Here is a 27,567-nt window from a genome sequence, read left to right as displayed (position 1 = left end):
GACATGCGGTTTGATACACTCCACCAGTTGTCTGGTCGTCAGGCCTGTGTATGTGCCATTGCACTGGCACTGAAACCCGCGTTATACCGTGCTACTAATTTGTGCGGCTGCGGGAACACATTTTTAGCTTAACGGCAGCATCCTGTTACTGGACAATACCTGTTGTGCTGCTACCATGTAGTAGCAGTGTGAAACGGCTAAATTTATCTCTCACTGAAATTATTCAGATCCCTTACTCTTCCGCTCTTCTGTTTCTTAAACCAAAATTATTTTATTGCTACACTACCCAGATGGAAATTTGCAAATCTGTTTATTTTGGATTAGCTGCACTCTTTGCATTTCAAGGGGAAGCAGGAAGCCAGTGTATTTGAGCCTTGTTTGTATCGAGGTACCTCATCGGAGCATTTTTAACATTCAAGCCTGGTAATGATCCAGTCATATTCACAATGAAACTTAACACAGAAAGCAAGCATTAAAATTCACCAGCCCACAAGTGGATTCAGGGGAGCATGGGGCAGAAAATCTGGCAGCATTACCAAGACTTTGCCTTGGAGTGGATGCTCTAGGTCTATCTAGCATCAGAACCAATGTCTGTTTCCATTCGCCCCCTCCCCCCCAAATAAAGGTCACCTGAGTTTGTGGGGGAGGGGATGTGCGGCCATGAGAGCCGTCTCCATGGCTGGGATGTTATATTGCCCCCTGCCTAACAGAACAGTAATGGCTTGATTACTCAGTGTAAAGGAAGGATATTTGGATGATACCCCACCCTCGAGTTTCAGGAGCCCCAGGTGGGTCGCCAAAATGGAAGGCAGTTGACCTCTCCCTGACCTTATATATTTGGGTGGGGTCAGGAACAGAGGTCATTAGGTGAGGGGGATGGGGCAAACATCCACAAAATAGGGGATGATAATGAGACAAGTAAAGAAACAAAAGATGGGCTTGAGGAGGTGTAAATGGCAACAGCAGAAACATTACCAACCACTGCTGTTTGAACAGATGGGGACTGAGGTTGTGATTTAAAGCTGCTGATCACAATGTTGACTTTGGAAGTTTGCAAAGTGCCTCTTCGAAGATGTTCCATGAGCACCTGTTGCTCAATGTGTCCTATTTCGTCTCGTGCCATCATCATTTATCATTTGATCTCTTTTGCAATCTACCCTAAGACTGACCTTCCCTTTTGTCTTTTCCTCATCTCCCCCACACCCTGCATTCACTTCAAACCCGTTACATCTCTAACTTTTTCCAGTTCTGCCAAAAGGTCACAGGCCTGAAACATTAATTCTGCTCCTCTCTCCACAGTTGCTGCCAGACGTGTTGAGAAATTGCAGCATTTTTTGTGCTTATCTCTTTGTTGTGTGTGTCTCAGTACAATGTGATGTAACCCAGTTCAGGAACTACCCTACCCTTTGAGGGAAGACACGTCAGTGCTTTGTTCATCTCTGTCTACTCTTTACACAGCAGAGATGTTAGCAGCTAGCTCAGAGTGTGTGAGACAGACTTGGGAACTGCAGGGTGATGTGGGTGGAACTAAATGGAAGAGGAGTCACTCTGTTATCAGGAAGGTAAAGTTTCCAATTCCTACAACGGGAACAGTGCAGAGTGAATTGTCCACCAGACGTGCCACATTGCCACCTTGGGAATCTGCTTTAGCTACTCGTTACTACGTATGTGCCTGCTGCTCACCTGTAAACAGGCGGTAGAAAAGCAAGACTTGCATTTATCTAGTGCTTTTCAAGAGCACAGGGCATGTGAAAATGCTTTGCAGCCAAAGAGTAGTGTAGTCACTGCTGTAATGGGGGCAGCCAATACGCGTACAGCAAATTCCCACACAAAGCAATATGACAATGACCAGGATTCTACATCAGCGTGATCCACTGCTTCGCCGGCAACACCCTCACATCCGTGGATTTCTCGTCGGCGTGGGGGTGCCCACGATGGGAATCCCCATTGGCAAGCTGCCAGGACGGAGAATCCCACTGCAGGAGGAGGAACGCCGCACCAGCGAACAGGTGCGGCGAGACGGAGAATCCCACCCAATATGTTTCTTTTTGTGAAGTTGATTGAGGGATAAATAGGCCAGGGGACTGAGGTTAACTTCCCTGCTCTTCTTCGAAATAGTGCCATGGGATCTTATACATCCTCTTGAGCAGGTGGATGAGGCTTCAGTGTGAGCAAATACCTGGGAACACCCCCACCTGGTGATTCCCGTCCAAGCTACACGCCATCCTGACTTAGAAATATATCGCCGTTCCTTCACTGTCGCTGGGTCAAAGTTCTGGAACTCCCTCCCTGACAGCACTGTGGGTGTACCTACGCCTCAGGGAGCTGCAGAGATTCAAGAACGCAGCTCACCACCACCTTCTGAAGGGCTACAATAATATAATAATCTTTATTAGTGTCACAAGTAGGCTTACATTAACACTGCAATGAAGTTACTGTGAAAATCATTAGGGGTGGGCAATAAATGCTGGCCCAGCACTGCACTGGGCTGCCAGCGAAGACTTGTGTGTTCAATGCCTGGAGGAGGATTTCAACTCCAAGGCTGGAATTTTCCAGACCCACCACAACAGGCTCCCCCAGTGGTGGATGCAATGAGCCATTCAGATATCTGTTGACTTCGGCAGGACTGGAAGATCCCAGTAAATTCCACCCAGAGACTTCACTCCCACGGCAAGAATGCTATGAACTGACCCACTTAGTGTTCCAGAAGTAAATGGAAATTATTCAAGCAGTACACAAAATAGGATAGAACGCAACCAGAAGGGGAGGTGGGAGTCTGCTGATTTGTAAACTGTTGCTATTCTACTAGCCTCTGGAGAGAAAACACAGTCAACAAAATGGCTCCTAAAACAGGGCTTTTCCTCACCTCACGTCTGGCTCTGTTGCAGACAGATATGATTGTCATAACCCACACAAAAGGACGGCATGGTGGTGTAGTGGGTATCACTGCTGCCTCATGGCGCCGAGGACCTGGGTTCGATCCCGAACCTGGGTCACTGTCCGTGTGGAGTTTGCACATTCTCCCCATGTTTGCGTGGGTCTCACCCCCACAACCCAGAGATTTGCAGGGTAGGTGGATTGGCCACGCTAAATTGCCCCTTAATTAGAAAAAAAAAATTGAGTACTCTAAATTTATATTAAAAAAATAATCTGCACAAGACCTACCGGGTTGGAGTAAGCAGTGTCCCCGTAAGTCTCGCCGAATACAATCTCCCCAATGAAGGGGGCGGGAAGCCCGAGGACATTCATGATTGAGATCTGTACAAGTTGGCTAGGTATGGAACTGATAGTGCAGACCTGGCTGGGATCTGATGTATATTGTAAATATAATTGTTTGGCAATAAACCAACTTATCTTTTGACCATCTTGGTTCGGACTCGTTTGAGGCCCACAAATCTGGTGACGAGGATAAAACTGGAATACTGTCGACACTGCTGGCCCACAAAATTGATATGATTGGCACCAGCCCCATTGTCATGAGATTAGCCAACTACTAAGGTGATAGAGGGTCAACTGGATGGAACACTGTTTCTCCACTCAGCAATCCCCATGTTCCTGAAACAAAAAGAGAAGCAATCATTAAAATCCAAGGGAATAAAAGTCAAAAGACTGAAGTCACAATTAAAGTCAGCAAAGACCAATATATTACTAAGAATGAGGGATAAGCCATTCAGGACTGAAATGAGGAAAAACTTCTACTCTTAAAGACTTGTGAACTTGTGGAATTCTCAAGCACAGAAGGGTATTGGGGCCAGTTCATTTTATGTATTCAAGAGGGAGCTGGACATGGCCAAGGGGTATGGAGAACGCGGGACTGGGATACTGAATTTGCATGATCAGCCATGATCATATTGAATGGTGGTGCAGGCTCGAAGGGCTGGATGGCCTACTCCTGCACCTATGTTCTATGTTTCTATGTCTCTGTTTCTATTCTGCGCTTTTCCTGAGAAAGGTGAAGAATTTGCACCTTGAGCAGGCACAATGATGTAACTGGAATTGCACCAAAGTGGGGCTAACCTCAACATACTCCTGCTTCATTTTCTTGAGTTTCTGTTTGTCAGAAGACCAGAAACATTGCCCATAGCTAGTGGGGCTTGGTCCATGCACCCAATCCCCTTAGACCAGAGGACCTTGGATAGCATCTCCCAGACCCATGATGCCCATCACCCAGCAGAATGAGGGTCAAGATGCATGAGAGCACCATCACCTCCAAGTCACACACCATCTTGACTTGGACACAGGGGTTATGGGGAAAGAGTGAAGATGTGGGTCTCATCGGATAGCCACTTCAATGAACCCGCACCTTCCTTCTGTACTGTATCGTTCCATGATTCTGTTCTTATATGGGTCAAAATCCTGGAACTCTCTACCTAACAACAGTCCACCTTGTGGACTGCCCCTGCTCAAGAAGGGAGCCCATCTCCAGCAGCTCAAGAGCAACTCAATGATTCCTGCATCCCAAGAATAAAGAAAAGGGCCAGGCAGCAAATTCCCAGAAGCATTAAAAAAGGTTTTGTCCACAATATTAGTAAGATTAACAACAGAGCTGTTAATGGACAGTGGCTCCCACGACAACAGCCATTGCCACTGCTGCAACCCTCTCAAAGGGTTTTCCTGCACTTGGGTAACTTCAAAGTGACTGAAATGGATTGATCCCACTAATAAGGCTGGATTTTGGTGCCGCCAAGCAAAATGTACTTCGATGTATTCCACTGAAATTGTATTTAAGCGATGGCTGGGTGGGTAGATAGAGGTGGTGGGCTGGGTTAGTTAATGATGAGGCAATGAAAATTATTCTTAGACTCTTTTACAAGTTTTGGTAAGAATAAGTAACTGTTTCAACCTCGGAATTTGTTAGTTGAATAACTTAAACATCATTTAGGGTATAAAGGGAGAGTGAGTTCAGGGAGGAAGGGGATTGGACAGTGAAACCCAAGAGGGGTCAGAAGTGTTTGCAAATATGGGAACAATTATCATTCAAAGCAGCAGCCTCCAGCTAGGTACATTTTATCTCAATCACAAGCCAAAGACAATCTCACAAAGGGTTCACATTCATACTTCAGCCAAATGTTCTTTTTTTAATTAACCATTCCGGTCACGCAGTTTATTTTTCAAGACAGACACGCTGAGTTTACAAAGGAGGCCAATATGATCTGTTGAATTCTGTTTATCTGTAAACCATTTGAAAAGTGTGTGCCTCTTTCTTTCCTGGCATGTTCATGTGATAGAAGCAGAGTTAAGCCTGATTAAATTACACTCCTCAGCCCTGTTGAGAATCGGTTAGAGTACAGCAAGTGTGTCCAGTCAGGCAGATGTTCCAGTCTGGGGAAAGTGTTTGGACTAACTGACAATGGTGTGTCTGAAATTGTTGAGGTTTAAGGGGTAATTTTATGCTTTGCCCCCAGGGGATTTTGTGTTTTTACAAACATTTCAAATGTTGAATAGGAGAGCACTCTGCTTGAGGAAAAGCCCTGAAGGGCAAAATGACCTTCTTTCTCATAGAGATTTACAGCACAAAGAGAGGCTCTTTGGCCCATCATGTCTGTGCCGGCCATCAAGAACCTATCTATACTAATCCCATTTCCCATAGCCTTGTACGCTATGACGTTTCAAGTACTCACCTAAATGCTTCTTTAATGTTTGTGAGGGTTCCTGCCTCTACCACCCTTTCAGGCAGTGAGTTGCATATTCCCACCGCCCTCTGGGTGAACACAGATTTAGCACACTCTTTAGCACACTGGACTAAATCGCTGGCTTTGAAAGCAGACCACGGCAGGCCAGCAGCACGGTTCAATTCCTGTACCAGCCTCCCCGAACAGGCGCCGGAATGTGGCGACTAGGGGCTTTTCACAGTAACTTGTGACAATAAGCGATTTTCATTTCATTTTTCATTTCATTTCACATCCTGTTTAAATCTCCTGCCCCTTACCTTAAATCTATGCCCCTTGGTTATTGGCCGCTCCACTAAGGGGAATAGCTTTTCCTATCTACCCTATCAATGTCCCTCATCATTTCGTGCAGGTCCCCTTCAGCCTCCTCTGCTTTATGGAGAACAACCCCAACCTATCCAGTCTCTCTTCACAGCTGAAATGCCCTGGCCCCAACAACATTGTGGTGAATCTCCTCTGCACTCTGTCTCATGCAGTCTGTTTATCTCTTGTACGTTCTTTGGGCTGGTTTTATGGTCAGGGGTTAGGTCCCAGATTTTGGAATTCTTTCAGGCCCTGATCCCACACCATGTCAGAAATAAATCCCAGTTCCGTGTGGAGTTTGCACATTCTCCCCGTGTTTGTCTGGGTTTCGCCCCCACAACCGAAAATATGTGCAAGTTAGGTGGATGGCCACGCTAAATTGCCCCTTAATTGGAAAAAATGAATTGGGTACTCTAAATTTAAAAAAAAAAGAAATAAATCCCAGACACGATGTTTGGACGAAAGACCAATTAATGCCCTGAGGGATAGGCTTGCTGTCCAACTGAGGATGGTGGGTGGGGTCCCGAGGCTGGAGGGTTACTAGGTTCCTCTGGCACTGAGAAAGCTGATCTCAGGTGTTTTGCACCCCCCCCTCCACATCTTTCCTGTTGAAAAAGGACTCTGGGCAGGGGGGGTGGGGGGTGGGAGGTGATGCAGGGTTGTACCAGATAATTGGCATGCCAGCTGGCAGCAGGAAAATCTGAAACTGCCCACCTCCGGTTTCTCCTCCACCGGGATTCAAAAATCCAGCTACGAGCAGCATGGTGGCGCAAGTGGTTAGCACAGTTGCCTCACGGTGCCGAGGTCCCAGGTTCGATCCCGGCTCTGGGTCACTGTCTGTGCGGAGTTTGCACATTCTCCCGGTGTTTGCGTGAGTTTCGCCCCCACAACCCAAAAGATGTGCAGGGTAGGTGAATTGGCCACGCTAAATTGCCCCTTAATTGGAAAAAAATTAATTGGATACACTAAATTTATTTTTACAAAATCCAGCTACTTTTCTTTTCATGTGTGCCAGAGGTGACCATTTGGTCTTCGGGGGGATTGGCATAGGCAGCAGTGGATAAGGAACAGTGCAGTGACACAGAATGGAAGAGAGATGTTCGGGCAGGATGAAGTGTCAGTGATGTCAAAATAAGAGATGAGGGTGAGGAAGGTAGGTGAGCTGCGGTCACAGAGAACAATGACGAAAATCCGCATTTACATAGCACCTTTAGCAACCTCAGGACACTCCCACACCACTTTCCCATCTGGGGAGGCGTAGTGGTTTTGTCACTAGATTAGGAGCCGGTTTCGCTTACTTGGCTAGACAGCTGGTTTGTGAGGCAAAGCAAGGCGTGGGTTCACTTCCTGTACCAGCTGAGGTTATTCATGAAGGCCCCGCCTTCTCTATCTTGTCCCTCGCCTGAGGTGTGGCGGTCCTCAGGTTAAATCGCAATCAGTAAGCTCCCCCCCTCAAAGGGAAAAGCAGCCAATGGCCATCTGGGACTCTGGTGACTTTACCTTTAGATTATAACCCAGAGAGATGGTAACTGGAGAGTTTTAAAATTCAAATCGGCAGTCAATGTAGGTCCGCGAGCACAAGGCTACAGGCCCAGTGTTGGAAAATGGGATTAGAGTAGATGCTTGATGGCTGGCATGGACATGAGGGGCTGAAGGGCCTCTTCCCATGCTGTAAAAACTTTGACACCAAGGAGCCCTTGTGGCGCAGTGGGTAGTGCCCCTACTGCTCGACCAGAAGTTCCAGGTTTGAGTCCAACCCCAGGACTTATTGGCCACAGAGGGACATCCAATGAGCTGATAATCGGCTGGAAAATCCTTCCCCCACAATTCCCCAAAGGGTAAAAAACAGTGGGTGGGATTCCTCGTTCCCCGTCGCCAATTTCGTAATGGGCTATCAGGTGGAGAATCCCTTCTGCCGCCGAAATCATGGGCGGGATTCTCCACTCCCACGCCGAAGTGCCCACGCCGTCGTGAACGGGGTTGAGGTTCACGACGGCGCGAAACGGCCCCTATCCCGACCGATTCAGGGCCCGATAATGGGCTAGGAGCGGGGCCGCCTCATTTACATGCGCCAGGCCTTGTGGCCACATAAAGGCGGCGCCGCATACATGGCGCGGCCGGCGCCGCATAACTGGCGTTACCCGCGCATGCGTGGTTGCCGTCCTCTCCGAGTCCGCCCCGCAAGAAGATGTCAGACGGATCTTACGGGGTGTGGACGAAAGGAGGTCCTCCTTCAGAGAGGACGGCCCGACGATCGGTGGGCACCGATCGCGGGCCAGACCCCATTTGAGGCCCCCCCCCGGTGCGGGATCCCCCCTCCCCCGCAGGCCGCCCCCCCCCAGCGTTCCCACGTTGTTCCCGCCAGCAGCGACCAGGTGTGGACGGCGCCGGGGGGAACCCGCCGTTTTGGCCTGGCCGCTCGGCCCATCCGGGCCTGAGAATAGCAGGGGTGCCGGAGAATCGCCATTTTGGGTGTCTCGGGCGATTCTCCGGCCTGCGCCGCGGGGAACTCGGCGGGGCCGTTCTCGCCGCTTGGGAGAATCGCGGGAGGGCGTCGGACCGGTGTCGCGGAAAAATTCGGCGACCCAGGGCATTCTCCCAACCGGCGCGGGAGTGGAGAATCCCGCCCCGGGTGCGGCGCCTGTTTGACGTAGGTTTTGTATTCCCCGCTCCCTCCAAAATGGCGTCAACACGTCATGTGCCGTTGGGAACGGCATTAGCGTGACACCAGAAGGCCCTCCCCCGATGGGCCGACTACCCGACTGTGCGGTTGATGTGTGGTCTCAGCGGTCGGGAACCCAGCATGCCAGCTGCAGGAGCCGTGCTGTTGGCCGGGGGAGGGCTTGTGCAAGGGCTGGCGGGGGTTGCCCAGGGGGACACGACCTGGCAGGTCGGGTCTGCGCACGGCCAGCGCCATGTTTTATGGCACGACCGCTGTCGGTCGTTGCCGTGCGCATGCGGGACCACGGACCAGGCCATTCTCCAGCCGGTTGTATCCTGGGAGCTGGCAGTTTAACCACGTGGCTGCTAGTCCCTCACCGGTCGCAGGATCGGTGAGGGGGTCAGCGCCAGTTTTTTTTTGCCGTAGTTCCTCCGCACAGTCTCAAAACGTTGAACCCAGCCCAGTATCTGGGTGTGTCACAACAGGGGGACAGAACGGTGCTGCTTTAGTGAGGAGAAGTTCAGGATAGATGGGATTGTATTTGGAAGGCGGTGAGGGTCAGGGTTTTATTTTGAGGGGTTGATGATAGCAGCTATGAAAGGTTCAGGGACAGATCTGGAGGCAAGCCAGTCACTTGTTTACACTTGTGTGTGTAACGTTTTACTTTCAGTCTGAATGGAAACCAGCGGCGGGGAGGATTCTGCTGCCAGAACATCAGGTGATTCATGTGGAGTTGCAGCAACCTTGAAGTTGACGTGAAATTACTTCCAACCCCCACCGAAAGCCGCCTTTACAATATTCTAGTGTCACAAAGTTAAACTTGACATTTATGGCGGTCCAGTGACCTTCTGTGCCCCCAATAACCGGGAACCCCGATAAAACAATGGTACTGGCAGGATCTCAGAAAATACTTCAGTACAACAATTCCTGTGACCTTGCAACTAATTATCCCCCCCCCCGCCCGCGATTAAAATATCATTAGCGTAGGTGCGATTCAGCCCATTTTCACACAATCTCCCCCTTTTTTTGTTCTACAATGGACGCACATTCTTTTGAGAAGTTCACAGGTCGGTCCATTTTCACACCCTGTTGAGTGATTAAATCGGTTTGAGCTTGGGCCGCTGTAACATTGAGCAGGAAGTGGCACTGCTCGTTCAATGCAGAAACTGAAGGGGGTTGGACAGAAGTGACTTCATCCTTCACTTAGAGTGTGGGTGTGACTGCAGGATTACCACATCTCATTTCCAGCAGATTACTGAACAGGAACATTAACCTGCTGCCATTCAGGCAGATTCTTCTTTCTCTCTCTCCCCCCTCTGTTGTACGACTTTGCTTTTATTTGGGGCAGTGTTTTGCATGCAGAGTTCGCAGCCAAGGATCTGGGGAGCAGCACAAGACAAGAGACCGGGAGGAACTTGGATGTACAATGCCAACACTTAAAGCTCACAAGCCGGCCAGAGGACAATCCCCTTTGAACTGAAGGGAGCTGAGAGAGAGAGAGAGAGCAAGAGGCAGGTCTGTGAGTCCCAGCTCACGTCTCACAGGAAAGGGGGTGAGTTTGCATATGGAATCGCCCCAGTCATCATTACCTTAGACCTTCCCTAGCCCCGAATACTGTCCATTTACTGCTGACCGCTGTTTGGTGTGTGCTGGTAGAAGGAGCCCTGTGCAGATGACGTGGACCAGCACTATGAGCAGCGGCTACAGCAGTTTAGAAGAGGACTCTGAGGAGTACTTCTTCACTGCGAGAACTTCCTTCTTCAAGCAACCTCAAGCTAAAGCCAAAGCCGATCGGGTAAGTTGCATTTTGTTTTTCTGCCCCCTTCGAAAGCGCCGGTGCTAAACGGGACAGAAAAGAAACGTGGGCTGCAGATCCAGTTAAACGATTGGGGAAGAGGGACCAAGTAGCTAGTTTGTTGTCAAACCCAATGCAAAAAAACCAAAGCCTGTGACTCAGTAACAATGCACAGTGTTAGGTGTGTAAAGCTCCTGAACTGTACTCGACCGGCGTTTGTACCTTTTTCTGGCATCCGTCCATATTTTGGTGTACAGCTGGAAAATAAATATTTTAAAAATCTGACCGTCGGTTATATTAGTGGTGTTCTGTTTTTAGGAAGCGAAGTATGTGTGCAGTGTGGTGCTGCTGTGTTGCCTGCACACCGGATTATTGTTCTGTTGAATGTCACACTGGGTTCTACACAACTCCCAAGTCGTTCATGTCAGAATATGGAGGTGTGCTGCAAACAAGTGACGAATTCTGCTTATCTTGAACTGGCATAGCTTAATATTGGTTATCAGTCCACTCCTGGTGACTGCAACTCTTGTGAATGTTATTAAGAAGGTATTTTGTTAAAACTTGAGAAGGCACAAGTTAAACCCACACCTCTTTTTTGTTGTAGGGGCGTAAAAGGTGGCTCTGTTCCTTCCTTCTGACATGCATTTGATGGGTCGAATAGCCACTTTCTGTGAAGAGGAACTGATTTTCATGTTGGGATGTAGTTCCGCAAGCATCCACATTCCACTTAACTGTCTGCTACTCGTGGGTGAGCCCACAGCAGCCAATAGGTCACTTGACTGGGGTAGTTGACATCACCCATTCACCCCCTCGAGCATGTTCCACCATTTAATTAGATCACAGTCTTGAAGGACAGTTCATTTTAAAAGAAATAATGAATGTCCACATCTCATCGTCACGGGGATGCAGTTCCTGTTTAAATTTAGTGTGGGTAGACCAGATTGTTCCACCATTTACTTAGATCACAGTCTTGAAGGACAGTTCATTTTTAAAGGAACAATGAATGTCCACATCTCATCGACACGGGGATGCAGTTCATGTTTAAATTTAGGGTGGGTAGACCAGATTGACAAAGTGGTGTTCATTATCCATCTAGATGATTGAAGTAGATTTGGGCATTTGATATCTTCTAGTAGTGGTTGCTGAAAGAATGAATAGGAGTCTTGAACTTTTTTTTAATGCACATCTTAACTCGCAAGCTCTGAAGCCAATTGTGATACTGAAGCAGGAGGGCACCAACTTCCATTACTGCCCCTTGCTTGGGTTTAGGGTGGGTTTGCAATCCCACTGGGAAAATGTATGGTTGGTTGGATGATAGATGAGATGGACTTCAGGTAGAAAGATTCCTGCTGTGGTTTAATACCTTGCCAGTTTTCACCATCTAGGCTGGTGGATGGTTCCTGTAGCAGAGGAGTCACTCACAGGCTTCTAATGCATGGCAAAATGGAATGCCCTAAAGAAACATCTGGGCAAAATTGGGGGGTGGTCTTGGTTTCACACCCGCTCCTCAAATAAAATGTGCTTTGTGTCATAACAAATTCTAATCAAACCTATTGACCTCCATTTAAAAGACCCAAACAGCAAATTTCCACATTCGTGCTGACCTTGCTGTTAGCCTTGTCACATGTGTCATACATTTCGGTAAACGTTATGGCACAACAGAGTCCTTTAACTAGATTTAAACTGGTTGAATCACAGCTTTAGTTTCAAGGCCAGTAGAAAGGACGCTGCATTCTTTGATAAGCAGCATGCCATGACTTGGTCACATTATCCCTCAAACAGCTTATGTTGGCTGGATTGGCCATGTTAAATTGCCCCATAGTGTCCAAAGGTGTACAGGTTTGGTGGATTGGCCATGATCAATGCATGGCGTTACAGGGTGCGGGGGTGTCTAGGTAGAGAAGTCTTTTGGAGAGTTGGTGTGGACCGATAGGCTGAATGGCCTCCTTCTGCACTGTAGCGATTCTATGGATGTTTTTGGTGCCTGTTGTCTATGGTTTGTGCTCCTTTTAAGAGAAGCTGTAGTTCAGATATTGTTGTCCCGTAGTGTACAGGGCAGGGGGTGTTACTTTTCACCCTCTCCGAAACAGAGGGCATTCTGTATTGGCAAACAAAAGGAAAGAAATATCACTTTATCTCAGAAATAACCCAAAGTCCTTCACATGGGTAAACTACTGAGTGGCGTTATGTGCACAGCAAGATCCCATAAAGAGCTACGACGAATGACTGGTCATTTTTTTTTGGGCAGTTTTGGCTGAGGGAAGGATTGTTGTTCAAGAAACTGAAGAGGTTTTCTGAATTTCATGGGATCTCTAACATCCACAAGAGCAGGAGGATGGGCCCTCACTCTAACATCCCAGTGAGGGCAGCACCAGTGACAGTGCAGCATGCCGCTCAGCTTTGCAGTGAAATGCCGGTGCAGATTATACAATCAAATCTGAATTGCAACCAGTGATTGCTAATTTAAATTGGCTCGCAGTTAAGTAACACTTCGATTTTAAGCTCCCACAGTCCTCCAAGATACCTGCGCACCTCTAATTCCAGTCTCCTGAGTCCCCCATTTTACTAACTCCAGTGTAGGTGGCTGGCTGTGTCTTCAGTTACCTGGGCTCTGGAATTCCCTCCTTAAACCTCTCTGCTTCTCTTTACCTCTGTATCCCATTTTGAAGTGCTCCTTAAGACCTGACTCAGCTATCAGTCATCTGCCCCAATAACTCATAATGTCGCAGTTTCAAATTTTGTTTGATAAAGCTCCTGCGTGAAGTGCTTTCAAATGTTTTCATGAAGGTGCTATATCAATTCAATTGTTGTTTTAATTTGAAATACAAAAATAATGCTGGGAACACTCAGCAAGTCCAGCAGCATCTGTGGAGAGAAAGTTCATGTTGGAGGTCAATGACTTTTTGTCAAAAATGTAGGAATGTCGAGAGGGTTTTCAACCAGTCCGAGCTGTGTGTGTGTTTTTTTTTGGGGGGGGCAGATTCCAGCATCCACAGTAATTTGCTTTTACCAAAAGAAGTGGCATTAATTGTTGCCAAGAAACTGATGTTGTGTACAGGTGAGCCGTCTGAATGCAAAATGAAGGGATAAAGAAATAAACAAGCCAGCAAATAAAGACAAAATAGAACAAGATGGAAGCAAGCACAAGTTATAGTCTAAAAGTTGTTGAACTCAATATTGAGTGCAGAAGGTTGTAAGTGTGCCAAGACGAATGATAAGATATTCCTCGCACTTTTGTTAAGCTTAATTGGAACACTGTATTAGGCCAAGGACAAAGAAATCCAAGAGTAAGCAAGGTGTTGTTTAAATCTGTTTGATTTACAGGTTCAAATCCCACCACAGTACCTTGCGGAATTATCACAAATTGAACTTTAGTCTCCGCGGTAATCCCACCACGGTACCTGGCGGAATTATCACAAATTGAACTTTAGTTTCCACGGTGGCGACCATGAAACTATCATTGATTTTTATAGAAACCCATCCGGTTCATAAATGCCCTTTCGGGAAGGAAATCTGCTGTCCTTACCCAGTCTGGCCTACATGTGACTCCAGACCCACACAATGTGGTTGACTAGCAACTGCCCTTCGAAATGGCCTAGCAAGCCACTCCATTCAAGGGCAGTGAGGGATGGGCACAAACGCTGGCCTTGTCAGTGACGCCCACGTCTCATAAAAGAATAAAGAAAAACTCTTTTTATGGGAAGCTCTGCAGGGTCTCTGGCTTGTGAGTGAACATGGTGCTGAGCTCAGGAGCTGCCTTAAAGCTGCTCCAACTCTGGGATCCATCTTCCCAACCTCATTACAGTCGGCTGAGGATTTCCTCAAATGAGATCCCACTGGATCCCCTGACAACAGTTGATGGGGCTACATTGAGACATCCTTCTTCAGTCTGACCTGATTTAACGGGCAGAAGCCTGCAAATTTTGGACGGAGTGGTTGGGAATGCTAATTGGACTGCACAGTGGGCTACCATTTTTAATCCAAGGTCCTGCTAATTCTAGGTGTAGTGTTCATCCTGTGACAGATCATAGAATTTACAGTGCAGAAGGAGGCCATTCGGCCCATCGAGTCTGCACCGGCTCTCTGAAAGAGCATCCTACCCAACCGCACACCTTCACCTTATCCCCGTAACCCAGTAACCCCACCCAACACTAAGGGCAATTTTGGACCCTAAGGGCAATTTAGCATGGCCAACCCACCTAACCTGCACATCTTTGGACTGTGGGAGGAAACCGGAGCACCCGGAGGAAACCCACGCACACACGGGGAGAACGTGCAGACTCCGCACAGACAGTGACCCAAGCGGGAATCGAACTTGGGACCCTGGAGCTGTGAAGCAATTGTGCTAACCACCATGCTACCGTGCTGCCCCAAATACAGTGATTAAACCACAGCATTTACCTGTGTGAGACACTCTATTAAAAGCTGTATCTTGCACCTCCGCTATAAATCACTCGGCTCTTGTGCTGACTTCCTCTTTAATTAGACATTTATTTTGTGTTTTAAATTTTTTGGTGGAAAGGCTACTATTGTCTGAGCTTTTTGAAGTCTCGCCTGCACCAGATGGTGCACAGCATGCAGGATTACAGGGAAGATGGGATGACTTGGCACAAAGCTGTGCAATTAGCTTCCCTAGAAGCCCACTTACCAGTCATGTTACTCAGCCTGGGGTTGTGGTCCCAAGTGGGGGAAGAGGCATTTCCTGCCTTGTCCGAGGCATCAGACATTGGGTGAAGGACACTATCTGTGGTTAAAGTCACCGGATATCATTTTCGCGTGTTTTTCCTCCGTTTGCAGTTATTTACTGTCTCCTTCTTTGACTCTGGGTCAGTTTTGGGCTGATTGTGTTGTGCTGCTGCTTTGCTGTATTTGGAGATGCTCTACAAATCAACATTGTTGTTGGGGCATTGCAAAGTGCTTCACAGAATTGTTATGTGGGCAACATTCTCCATCCCAAATTTAAAGGTGAAAGTGGGGCCTCCGATTAATGGCCTCCGTTTAGTGTCTCATCCAAAAGACAATACCGTTAACAATATAACTTTTTTAGCCAACTGTGCTGAGTGCCGATGGAAGGCGCACAGGAAGCCCCTGGCAGTGGAGTCCCAGCTTTCAAATGGAAGCCCCAACACTTTCTGGCTTGACCAAATGCTTTCAAGGTGAGACTGGGATTATCCCAGAGTAAATGTATAATCTAAAGTATTCTGTTTTGAAATGGAGAAAGCACAAATGTTTCTCATTCTAATGGTCTGGGACAGATAGACTCCCTACGGTGCAGAAAGAGGCCATTCAGCCCATCAAATCTGCACCGCCCCTCTGAAAGAGCACCCTTCCTAGGCCCACTCCCCTGTCCTATACCTGTATCTCCACCTAACGTGCACATCTTTGGACACTCACCGGCATTGTCTTAGCATGGCCAATCCACCTGACCTGCACATCCTTGGGACTGTGGGAGGAAACCGGAGCACCCGGAGAAAACCCACGCAGACACTGGGAGAATGTGCAAACTCCACACAGACAGTCACCCAAGGCAAGAATTGAACCCGGGCCCCTAGTGCTGTGAGGCAGCAGTGCTAACCACTGTGCCTAGAGAACATTCTAGCTCCTCCATTGAGATGAAACATAAAGCTATAATTCCAAACCTCAAAAGTGTATTCATTCTGTGCATTTTATGTTTTCTCGGACTTTCCAACAAAATTGTTCTTGAAATGAGGTATCAAGGTCAACATTTATTACCCATAACTACTTGCCCTTGATATGATTATGAACCTGCGTCTTGAACTACTGCAGTGCTATGAGGGTGGGAGTCCCAGAATATTGACCCAGTGGTCAGAAGAAGCCGCAATATATATTCCCAAGCACTGTGACTTTACAACTGGTCTATAACATTGATGCCATTTTATACTTTGTTAGGATTTGAGCCAGTGATTTGAAATATACTTTCTGTTATCTCTATCCAAACAAAGTAGGAGTTTTCTGGGTTTTCAGAGCAAGGTGAAATTTTGGAAAGAATTTTTGGAATGGAGGAAAGGTTGGGCCATAGGGATTTCAGGCGATCTTATTGAAACAATACTCGGAGGGGGCTTCGCAGGGTAGATACTGAGAGGATGTTTCCCCTCGTGTGGGAATCGAGAACCAGGGGGACACCTTTCAGAATAAGGCTTCCCCATTTAAAACTGAACTGAGGAGGAATTCCTTCTCCCGAAGGATTTAGTGTTTGGAATTCTCTTCCTCAGCGAACAGTGTAGGTAGGATCATTGAATGTATACAAGGCTGAGTTAGATTTTGTTTAAAATTTTAGAGTGCCCAATGTTTTTCCAATTAAGGGGGCAGTTTAGCCTGGCCAATCCACCTACCCTGCACGTTTATTTTTTGTGGGGGTGAGACCCACGCAGACACTGGGAGAATGTGCAAACTCCACATAGACAGTGACCCAGGGCCGGAGCCGTGATCAAACCTGGGAGGCAGCAGCACTAACCACTGTGCTACCGTGCCGCCACTGAGTTAGATTTTTGATCTATTAGGGGGTCTCTGCAGTGGGGGAGAGGTGGAAAAGTGGGGGTTCAGGACCACAGTCAGATAAGTCATGATCTTATTGAATAGCAGAATAGACTAGAGGGACAGAATGGCCTGTTCCTGTTTCAATTGCAGGGAATTGATGCCCTCTGTGCTGGGTTGGGGGAAGGAGGAAGTAAATCTGGTATTCATTTCACACCGACAATGCCTTGGGCAACATTCCTGAAGCAGGGAAAATAAATCTCCTCCATTCTTTGAATCTTTACAGCGGTGTTTTTCAAACTTTTTTTCTCGAGACCCACTTTTGGCAGCCGGCTGACCTTTGCGACACACGCTGACTGATCTTCGTGACACACGTCACGTTTGCGTACCTTTTAATGCGAAAGGTCCTCCATGCTTTGTCCTCATGATCTCACTTGAATCAGGTTCAAAGGATGAGAGGGCAATGCACATTCAAGTGTAGACTTCAGCCAGTTCCTTTGTGCCGTCTTCATTTTTATGAAAACGGAAAATCCAGGGTGGGATTTTCCAGTAATGGGGCTATGTCCTGACGCCGGCGTGAAAAGCGGCGCCAACCACTCCGGCGTCAACGATCCCCGATAATGGGGAATGAAGGGCAGCACGGTGGCGCAGTGGGTTAGCCCTGCAGCCTCACAGCGCCGAGGTCCCAGGTTCGATCCCGGCTCTGGGTCACTGTCTGTGTGAAGTTTGCACATTCTCCCCGTGATTGCGTGGGTTTCGCCCCCACAACCCAAAGATGTGCAGATAGGTGGATTGGCCACGCTAAATTGCTCCTTAATTGGGTACTCTAAATTTTTTTAAAAGATAATGGGAATGCTCCCCTTCCTAGGGGGCTGTGCTCACCATGATTTATAACCCAGATTGATCATGTGTGACTACCTCACTCAAAAACAAAAAGAAAGCTTGCCACGCAATTGAGAACATTAGTACAATTGATGTTGTTGGGTTCCTTTCCACCTCACCATGAACGTGACCAAGAAAACACCTTGGAGCTGGTATTTGATGATTCCAACCCAATAAAAAGTACAGGCCATATTTCCAAGGTAATGGATCCCATTAGTTGGGGCAATCCTTTAGTTCAGGTTTACCTCCTGTTCTCTCATTGGGAGTTTTTTTTTCATGAGAGGGCCAGTTTACTCATGACTAGATGACTAGTGTGGTTCAGAACAATGTCAACGATGTGGGCTGATTTTTCAATTTATCCGTTCATAGGATGTGGGTGTCGCTGGCTAGGGCATCGTTTATTGCCCGTGGGATGGCGGTGATGAGCTGTCGCCTTGAACCGCTGAGGCCCATGTCATGTAGGTACACCTACAGTGCTGTTAGGAACGAGAGCGCCAGGAGTTGGACCCAGTGAAGGAATGGACGATTAAAAAAAAATATTTCTGAGTCAGAATGGACGTGGCTTGGAGGGGAATATTCAGATGGTGGTGTCCTCATGTGTATGTTGGCCGTGTCCTTCAGGTGGTAGTGGTCATGGATTTAGACGGTGCTGTAGATTCAACTTGCAGCTGTGGTACGAGACCTGCTTCATGCTTGATGTGCAGTTGTGACCCTCAAGTTATAAAACCACTTGTCTCTCTAACAGAGAGAGATGCTTACTTCCCCTTGTTGACTGTGGCACCTGTTGACTCCTGATGTGTCGGCATCGAGCAGTCAACCTAACTTGCAACTGGTGCAGTGGTTAGCACTGCTGCCTCACGTCGCGAAAGACCCGGGTTCGATCCTGGTCCGGGTCCTGACCGTGTGGAGTTTGCACATTCTCCCATGTCTGCAACACAACACAAAGAATTGTGTAGGGTAGCTAAATTGCCCTTTTAATTAGGGGAAAAAAGAATTGGCTACTCAAAATTTTTAAAAATAGCTTTACCTCAACATTGTCAATGTCCGTCAACATTGACATCCACATTTCTTGATGCCAGTGCGACCTGCATTTAAAAAAATGTTTGAACTGTGCTCAAATGGAGATGTAATGGAGTCATGGCACAGGAAGAGGCCATTTGACCCCTCAAATCCATGCTGGGAGTAAATCCGTACAAATATCAATGGGAAAGAAACAATAAATAGAAAATGCTGGAAATACTCAGCAGGCCTGGAAACATCTGTGGAGAGAGAGAGAAAATAGAGTTAAAATGGGAAAGACCTGCAGGAAGATGGACAAAATTAAAAGTCTTCCAATTATACAAATTTAAGATGATTGATAAAAGAGCCACAGGTGATTACAGAGAGATTTTCAGTCATACTGTTATGGTCTGGAATGCACTGCCTGAAGGTGTGGAAGCAGATTCAAATAACTTTTCAGAAGAGATTTTGATATGTAGTTGAAAAGGAGCAATTTGTGCTGGGTGAATTGGATTCATGAGATTGCTCTTTCACAGCACCGGCACAATGGGCCGAATGGCGCCTCGGCAGAATGATTCTGCAAAGCCCTGTTGAACAGTTGTGGTGGATTTGTACTGTGCCGTCGTGGTCATGGGCACCGTTGTCGGTTTATCTGGAGGAGGATCTGTTTCGAATGGAAAAAAACTCTGCAGTGTAGACAGTACCTGATGCATTATTTATGCTCAGGTAACCTCTGTTTGCAGCCACTTTGTGTTCTGACTTGCGAACAGCCTTTGGAAAGAAGAAAATTACATTGAGATCTGAAGGGAAGGCCCTTTTCCAAGAAGGATTCCAAACTTTTCCTCTTCCTCCTCCTCTTTCCTCCCCGCACCGCCTCACTATTCTGCTTATCAGGAGTCATGCACCTACACGAGACCATGCTGAGTTCTGTTGTTTCATGTTGTAACAGTTTTATTTGATGTTTCATCAAATCTGTTTGTTTTAAAGACAATTTTGGCAGTCGATGCAAAACACAAATGTTAGGAATGTTCTAAAGGCTGCACCTGCCTCGGGGAATGATTTCTGGTCTTTGTCGGTTTTTCAAATTGTTTCCCCTTCCACAGTATTTACAAGCCATTTGGCCCAACAGGTTCATGCTGGTGTTAATGCTCCACACTAGCCTTTTCCCACCCTTTCTTCATCCAACTCCATCAGTTCTTCCTCGTGTTTATCTTCAGTGGGTCCACGCTGATCCCCGTGGAGATTTGTGTGCACTGGGGCTAACCTTTCCACATGTTGGCCCTCTTTCTTTTTCTGCCTGTGCTTCAGCCCCATTGCTTTTGAAACCCATCTTTCACCCCCTGCAGATGTGACTATTCCAATGCCCTGCTTGCTGGCCTCCGTGAGATCTTTTATATCACCTGAAGGGGTGGAGGGGCTGTGGTTTCAGCACTTCATTTAGAAGAGGGAAAATTTATCGTTCTGCTCGCTGGTGACCATGTTTCCTGAGGGAAGGTTTAACTCAAGTGAAAAAACTTGATTAAATCTCCGCAAGATGAAGTAGCTCTTGGTTAAAAGCATTGAGATGCCAAACTCAATTTAATAAATGACAAATGTTTGATTTGTATTAAACTGCATCATTCGAAGGAAGCCCCACCCCCCTCTCTCCCCACTGAGCCTGTGGAATTCTCTACCACAGAAAGCAGTTGAGGCCAAAACATGGTACGCTTTCGAAATCAAACTCTTGGGGCTAAAGGGATCAAAGGATATGGAAAGGATATCAAAGGAATTGTTACTAAATTGGATGATTAGTCATGTTCAAAATGAATGGTGGGGCAGGCCTATTCCTGCCCCTATTTTCTATGTTTCTATCACTGGAAACCTCAGTAGCTGGCCAATAAACATTGATACCAGGGCCTGTGTTCATAGCAATCACCTGCCTCCGAAATGGCATAATGGCCTTAACAGCGCTTTACACAAAATGGTAAACTCTATTTGGAAGAGGTATCCAAAGCTCCTGCCTGATACAGAAGATGTATTGAAATTGGGTTGAATGACATAAATAGTATCCCCTAATTGCCATTTTAGTTTGGAACTGCTTGGGGCCTGAGTCATCCTCTAGGGCCTATTTAAAAAAAAAAAGACTCTACTCCTGCCTCATGGCGCCAAAGATCCCGGATTCGATCCCGGCCCTGGGTCACTGTCTGTGTGGAGTTTGCACATTCTCCCCGTGTTTGTGTGGGTTTTGCCCCCACAACCGAAAGATGTGCAGGGTAGGTGGATTGGTCACACTAAATTGCCCCTTTAATGGAAAAAAAATGAATTGGGTACTCTAAAATTAAAGAAAAATAATACTCTGGGTAACACCATCCTGAGTGGCCCCCATCCTGCGTGATCATGACGCCTGACCCTGGCAACTGCTGGTGGTTCCTGCTTCAGCCTGAACCCTGCACTTTGCCTGCCAGATTTAAATTAGGGCGGGGCATTCAAAAAATGGCCGATGGGTGTCCTCTTTGTTGCCGAAGGGGTGGCCAACCAGTGCCCAAAAACCAAGTTTGACCTTGGTAACTCCCTTTATTGCTGCCTTGTTAAAAAAAAACGTATGTCTTTGCTACTTGATGCTATATTTTGCTATCGGTGAGGACAGCAAAGTAAATGAAGCAAAACACGTCGCCAAGAGAGATCTGTAACTCTTATCAGTGACTCCTCTTGACAGCAGCATAAACCTTTTTTTATATTGCTGTCCAGGGAGAGAGAGAAGTGTGCCGCTCCCCCGCATTCCCATTTTAATGGTGCATTTGGCCCTCTCCGTAAACCAGCTGCGAGATAAATGGGATTCCATCTGTGTGTGTGTGTCTCTTATGCGTGAGCGTATGAGCAGACCAGTGTGGTGGTGAGGTCTGTGACGAGAGATGTCATGACTGTTACGGGGGTCGCTGGTGTTACTGCAACAACATCAGGCCCCAAACAGCAGCTGGGAAAATCTGGGGGTGGAGGGGCTGGGTAGGATTGAAATCCCTCCGGGATTGGCCTAGAGTCTGCAGGATACTGCTGTGCACAACTTGGAGAAAAATGATCAGGACATAAGTTTGGGTTTTTATCATTTTCTTTGAACATTTCTCTGTACCAGATGTAATAAGATTGGAAAATGGTGGTTAAAGGTTCTTTGGCTGACCATCAAACCTCATCCAATTAGGTAATTAGTTTTTTTGGGGGGCTTTGGAGCGTGGGGGATCCTGTGATGAAACCTCCATTTAATCAGAGTTGGCAAACTTGGGCTGGGGTGAGGATGGCCAGGAGTTTCCATACTGTGGCTGGGCCTTTCCTGCAGAAGTAGGAATCAGAATTCTGGTCTATTTCTGTGGTTGCGGTGGGGGAGAAATCTACTCATTAGGATTTTTGGAGGTGTCCCCTTAATTGGCACGGAAACTGGCTCCCTGCCTAATCCAGGCCAGTGGATAGGCTCAAGCTGGAGGGCCAATTTAGAGGCCTTCCACTTGAGGGGCATGTGCAGCCTGCAATGGAAGGTAGCAATAGCGAGGCCGCCACAACATGGAGGCACCCTCTCTAACCATTTTCAACTCCTTTTGTAAAATAGAGATGCAACAGTCAGACCACCGCTGTTGGGGAGGGGGAGTCCATCTACAGCACAAGAACAGGCCCTTTTTGCGCCGTCCTCTATCTAAAACTGTCGCCTATTTGCTACAACCATCCCCAGACAGGCCGGGAGGTCCCCTCTGTTTGCCTGAGGTTCTGCCTCCTAGTCTGCTGCTGGGTGGCTGGCTCCAGGGGCGTCATTCTCCGACCCCCCCCGCCGGGTCGGAGAATCGCCGGGGGCTGGTGTGAATCCCGCCCCCGCCGGTTGCCGAAGTCTCCGGCACCGGAAATTCGGCAGGGGCAGGAATCGGGCCGCGCCGGTTGGCGGGCCCCCCCGCTGGATTCTCCGGCCCGGATGGGCCAAAGTCCCGCCGATAAATTGCCTGTCCTGCCGGCGTGGATTAAACCACCTTTTGAACGGCGGGACAAGGCGGCGTGGGCGGGCTCCGGGGTCCTGGGGGGGGCGCGGGGCGATCTGGCCCCGGGGGGTGCCCCCACGGTGGCCTGGCCCGCGATCGGGGCCCACCGATCCGCGGGTGGGCCTGTGCCGTGGGGGCACTCTTTCCCTTCCGCCTCCGCCACGGTCTCCACCATGGTGGAGGCAGAAGAGACTCCCTCCACTGCGCATGCGTGGGAAACTGTCAGCGGCCGCTGACGCTCCCGCGCATGCGCCGCCCCGAGATGTCATTTCTGCGCCAGCTGGCGGGGCAACAAAGGCCGTTTCCGCCAGCTGGCGGGGCGGAAATTCCTCCGGCGTCGGCCTAGCCCCTCAATGTTGGGGCTCGGCCCCCAAAGATGCGGAGCATTCCGCACCTTTGGGGCGGCGCGATGCCCGATAACCCAAAGGCAGAAGGAAAAGAGTGCCCCCACTGCACAGGCCCGCCCGCGGATCGGTGCGCCCCGATCGCGGGCCAGGCCACCGTGGGGGCACCCCCCGGGGCCAGATCGCCCCCTCCCCGAAGCCCGCCCGTGCTGCCTTGTTCCGCCGGTAAGGTAGGTGGTTTAATCTACGCCGGCGGGACAGGCATTTTCGCTGCGGGACTTCGGCCCATCCGGAGAATTGGGCAACTGGCGGGGGCGAGATTCACGCCAGCCCCCGGCGATTCTCCGACCCGGCGGGGGGTCGGAGAATCTCACCCCTAATTTCTAAGTGCTGTTAAAATGTCTGTGCGGTCCCAAAATGTCTGCTCTCTCGTTTTCAACTGCTTGCTTCGGTTTAGTTTCTCTTTCTCAGTCACCACCTCCGGTCTTATCAATATCCCTGTGTGAGCAATCAACACACCCACACAATCAAACACTGAACAATTGAACATTATGGCAGGTGCCGATTGGCGACTGACATGGAAATTTCCATTGAGCCTCCTCTAAATGGGCTTATTGAGGCCCGTAATGAACCTAATCTTCTGACTGCTAACCCAATCCTGCCTCGGCAAAAATGGCTGAGGGTGGGATGGAACTGGGGCACTAGCATGATGGTGGGATGGGAGAGTTAAATTTTGAGCCTCCCCACTTCAGGCCTCTGCCTCTTTACAGCCTTCTGGACTGGTTCAACAACTTCAGACCATAAACTCTGTCCTCCAAATTTGTATCTTATTTCCCCATAGTGCCGATCTGCATCTTGTGGTTTAGCACAGTGGGCTAAACAGCTGGCTTGTAATGCAGAACAAGACCAGCAGCACGGGTTCAATTCCTAAATTGAATTCCTACCGGCCTCCCCGAATAGACGTCGGGGGAATGTGGCAACTAGGGCTTTTCACAGTAACTTCATTGAAGCCTACCTGTGACAATAAGTGATTATATTATTTTTCTTGTTTGCTTTCACAGTGCTGTCCTTTATTCGGCTATTAACACCTACTCCGGTCTAATTTATCCCTGACCTTCCCTTTTAGCTCCACCTGACACTCCCCGCCCTTTCAGCAGCAAAAAAGCCACACGTTTCTGCTGCTCTTCAGTTCTGAAGAAGAGCTTCATTGAAGTCAAAACAGTAACTCCTGGTCAAAACAGTAACTCCTGGGAATGATCTATCTGAATGGGAACAGAGTCCCGTAACATGGGCGATTTGCCGGGTGTTTCCTGGTGCTCGGAGCGCCAGGAAACACCATGCTATCGAATAGGTAGATTCGATAAGCCGAGGCCGCACTTAGTCCCGTTTCCTGAACTGAGGAGCTCTGCTCGCTGGAATCCTCAGTGCAGAGTCCCGATCTCAACCTCCAAGCCTCAACTTGCTTATAAGGAAGTCCTCGGGTGGGAATCTTGCAAGGCGTGGCAAGGCAGGTAGACCCCAGAAGAGGATCTCCTAGCATTTACTGGTCGTACTGCGCTGCCTTTTGGTTATGGTGCAGAAAGAAGCCATTCAGCCCATCATGTCTGCGCTGGCCAAAATAGAGAAAAGAAACTAGCCGTTCATTTTAATCCCACTTTCCAGCACCTGGTCTGTAGCTTTGCCGGTTGTACAGCACTTCAGGTGAGATCAAGGTCAGGTTGCGCATTTCTGCCTCAACCACCAACTTTAAAAGAAATAAATTTAGAGTACCCAATCATTTTATTTTTCCAATTTAAGGGGCAATTTAGCGTGGCCAATCCACCTAGCCTGCACGTCTTTGGGTTGTGGGGGTGAAACCCCTGCACGGTGAGAATGTGCAAACTCCACACGGTCAGTGACCCAGAGCCGGGATCAAACCTGGGACCTCGGCGCCGTGAGGCAGCAATGTTATCCACCACGCCACCGTGCTGTCCCCTCAACCACTGACTTAGACAGTGAATTCCTGATGTCCACCACCCCTGAGTGAAAACGCCTCCACCCTATCTCCATAACCCCATCTAACCATTTTTGGACACTAAAGGCAATTTAGCATGGCCAATCCACCAAACCTACACATCTTTGGACTGTGGGAGGAAACCAGAGGAAATCCACGAGGAGAACGTGCAGACTCTGCACAGACAGTAACCCAAGCCGGAAATCGAACCAGGGATCCTAGAGCTGGGAAGCAACTGTGCTAACCACTGTGCTCCCAGACTGGACACAAAATTCCTGTGTGGCCTAACCAGCATTTTGTACAATTTCCAGCTGTTTCATAGTGGGTAGCACTTCTGCCTGGGTAAGAATACTGTGGGTTCAAGTCCCGTCCAGAGATGCATCGTTGGAGCTACCATCTTTCCAGTGAGATGTTAAAACCAAGGTTCTGCCTGTGCTTGCAGATGGAGGTAAAAGAACCTGTGGTTCTAGATGGAAGATGAGCAGTGGGCTTTTCTCTCAATGTTCACCTCTCCCTGAACATGCTGGTTGTGTTTGTGGGAGCTTGACTGGCATAAACTGCTGTGTCTCCCAGCTGACAACAATGACTACAGGTTAACTTCAGCTGAAAAGTGCTTTATGATGAAGGGAGGTCTTGACGGGCTATGCAAATGCAAGTCCTATTAAAGCAAGAATAAATGTCACCTGCATAAGCCTTGTTATTCGTTGTATTGAGTGGAGTAAGCCATCTCTTCCCAGCTGTCTAAAACCAGACAGTCAGGTAGTGTTGCAAGCAAGAAATCGAGAAAATATGCTTGGAACTACAATTAAACATGGAGCTGGATGGGGCGCAATTCTTTAAATGTGCATGTTGTTGCATAAACCTCTCTCCGCCCCATGTAAATCTCATAGCCCTATTGCAGTCGTCCAGTATGAACACTGGCTTTCGTGTCGGGCATAGTGCCATTGGCAGCACTCTTGTGTGAATCAGAGGGTTATGGTTTCTCCAGAGGCTTCAGTACAAAGATGAGGCTGACACTCCCTGGTGGCGTAGCATGCCCTCACCACGGCACTGGAGTGCCATCTTTCAGATGAGATGAACCGAGGTCCCACTGCAGGCTTAGGTGGATGTAGAAGACAGAGTGGTATTATTATGAAGAAGGGCTAATGAGGAACTAATGCAGCAGGGGCATGGGAACCTGGATTGTAGTTTTAGGGAACGGGAGAATGAGAGTATAGAGGTCAGGAGCACAGATTTGATGTCGTAGGAGGGGGCCAGTGTTCAGGTAGGTGGTTTGAAGTGTGTCTACTTCAATGCCAGGAGTATACGAAATAAGGTAGGGGAACTGGCAGCATGGGTTGGTACCTGGGACTTCGATGTTGTGGCCATTTTGGAGACATGGATAGAGCAGGGACAGGAATGGATGTTGCAGGTTCTGGGGTTTAGGTGTTTTAGTAAGCTCAGAGAAGGAGGCAAAAGAGGGAGGTGTGGCGCTGCTAGTCAAGAGCAGTATTACGGTGGCGGGGAGGATGCTAGATGGGGACTCATCTTCCGAGGTAGTATGGGCTGAGGTTAGAAACAGGAAAGGAGAGGTCACCCTGTTGGGAGTTTTCTTTTTTTTTAATAAAATATTTTATTGAAAATTTTTGGCCAACCATCACAGTACATTGTGTATCCTTTACACAGTAATATCACAATATAAATAACAATGGCCAGTTTTATAAACCAGAAATAAATAATATATAAACAAAAACAAAACTAAATGGCAACTGCCTTGTCCCAGATAAATATTCTCCAAAAATATGTTTTAACCGTCCAATATACAATTATCTATAACAACAACCTATACATATTATACTTATATACTTATATATTGACATCCCTGAGAATTCCTCTGGTTTCCCCCCCCCCCCCCCCCGGGTTGCTGCTGCTGTCTTCTTCTTTTCCATTCCCTCTATCTTTCTGTGAGGTATTCGACGAACGGTTGCCACCGCCTGGTGAACCCTTGAGCCGATCCCCTTAGGACGAACTTAATCCGTTCCAGCTTTATAAACCCTGCCATGTCATTTATCCAGGTCTCCACACCCGGGGGCTTGGCTTCCTTCCACATCAACAGTATCCTGCGCCGGGCTACTAGGGACGCAAAGGCCAAAACATCAGCCTCTTTCGCCTCCTGCACTCCCGGCTCTTCTGCAACCCCGAATATAGCCAACCCCCAGCTTGGTTCGACCTGGACCCCCACCACCTTCGAAAGCACCTTTGTCACCCCCACCCAAAATCCCTGTAGTGCCGGACATGACCAGAACATGTGGGTGTGATTCGCTGGGCTTCTCGAGCATCTCGCACACCTATCCTCTACCCCCAAAAATTTACTGAGCCGTGCTCCAGTCATATGCGCCCTGTGTACCACCTTAAATTGTATCAGGCTTAGCCTGGCACACGAGGACGATG

At 48.2% G+C, this 27,567-nt stretch overlaps 1 protein-coding gene across 3 annotated transcripts in view; it reads left to right on the top strand.

The window, feature by feature from the left end:
* rassf3 (Ras association domain family member 3) overlaps nucleotides 1-27,567 on the top strand; it is a 289,232-nt gene that overhangs the window by 181,327 nt on the left and 80,338 nt on the right. The window contains exon 1 of one of the 3 annotated variants that reach the window (XM_072484992.1): nucleotides 8,970-10,429. The exons of the other annotated variants lie outside the window; for them this stretch is intronic. Within the exon in view, the coding sequence (XP_072341093.1) occupies nucleotides 10,307-10,429 (123 nt within the window). The 5' untranslated portion in view covers nucleotides 8,970-10,306. Of the gene's footprint in view, nucleotides 1-8,969; nucleotides 10,430-27,567 lie in introns of those variants that run through there. 3 annotated transcript variants of the gene reach the window in all.

The sequence above is a fragment of the Scyliorhinus torazame genome, chromosome 19, assembly GCF_047496885.1.
Source record: "Scyliorhinus torazame isolate Kashiwa2021f chromosome 19, sScyTor2.1, whole genome shotgun sequence".
Classification (NCBI taxonomy): Eukaryota; Metazoa; Chordata; class Chondrichthyes; order Carcharhiniformes; family Scyliorhinidae; genus Scyliorhinus; species Scyliorhinus torazame.
This window is presented reverse-complemented; position numbering and strand designations above follow the sequence as displayed.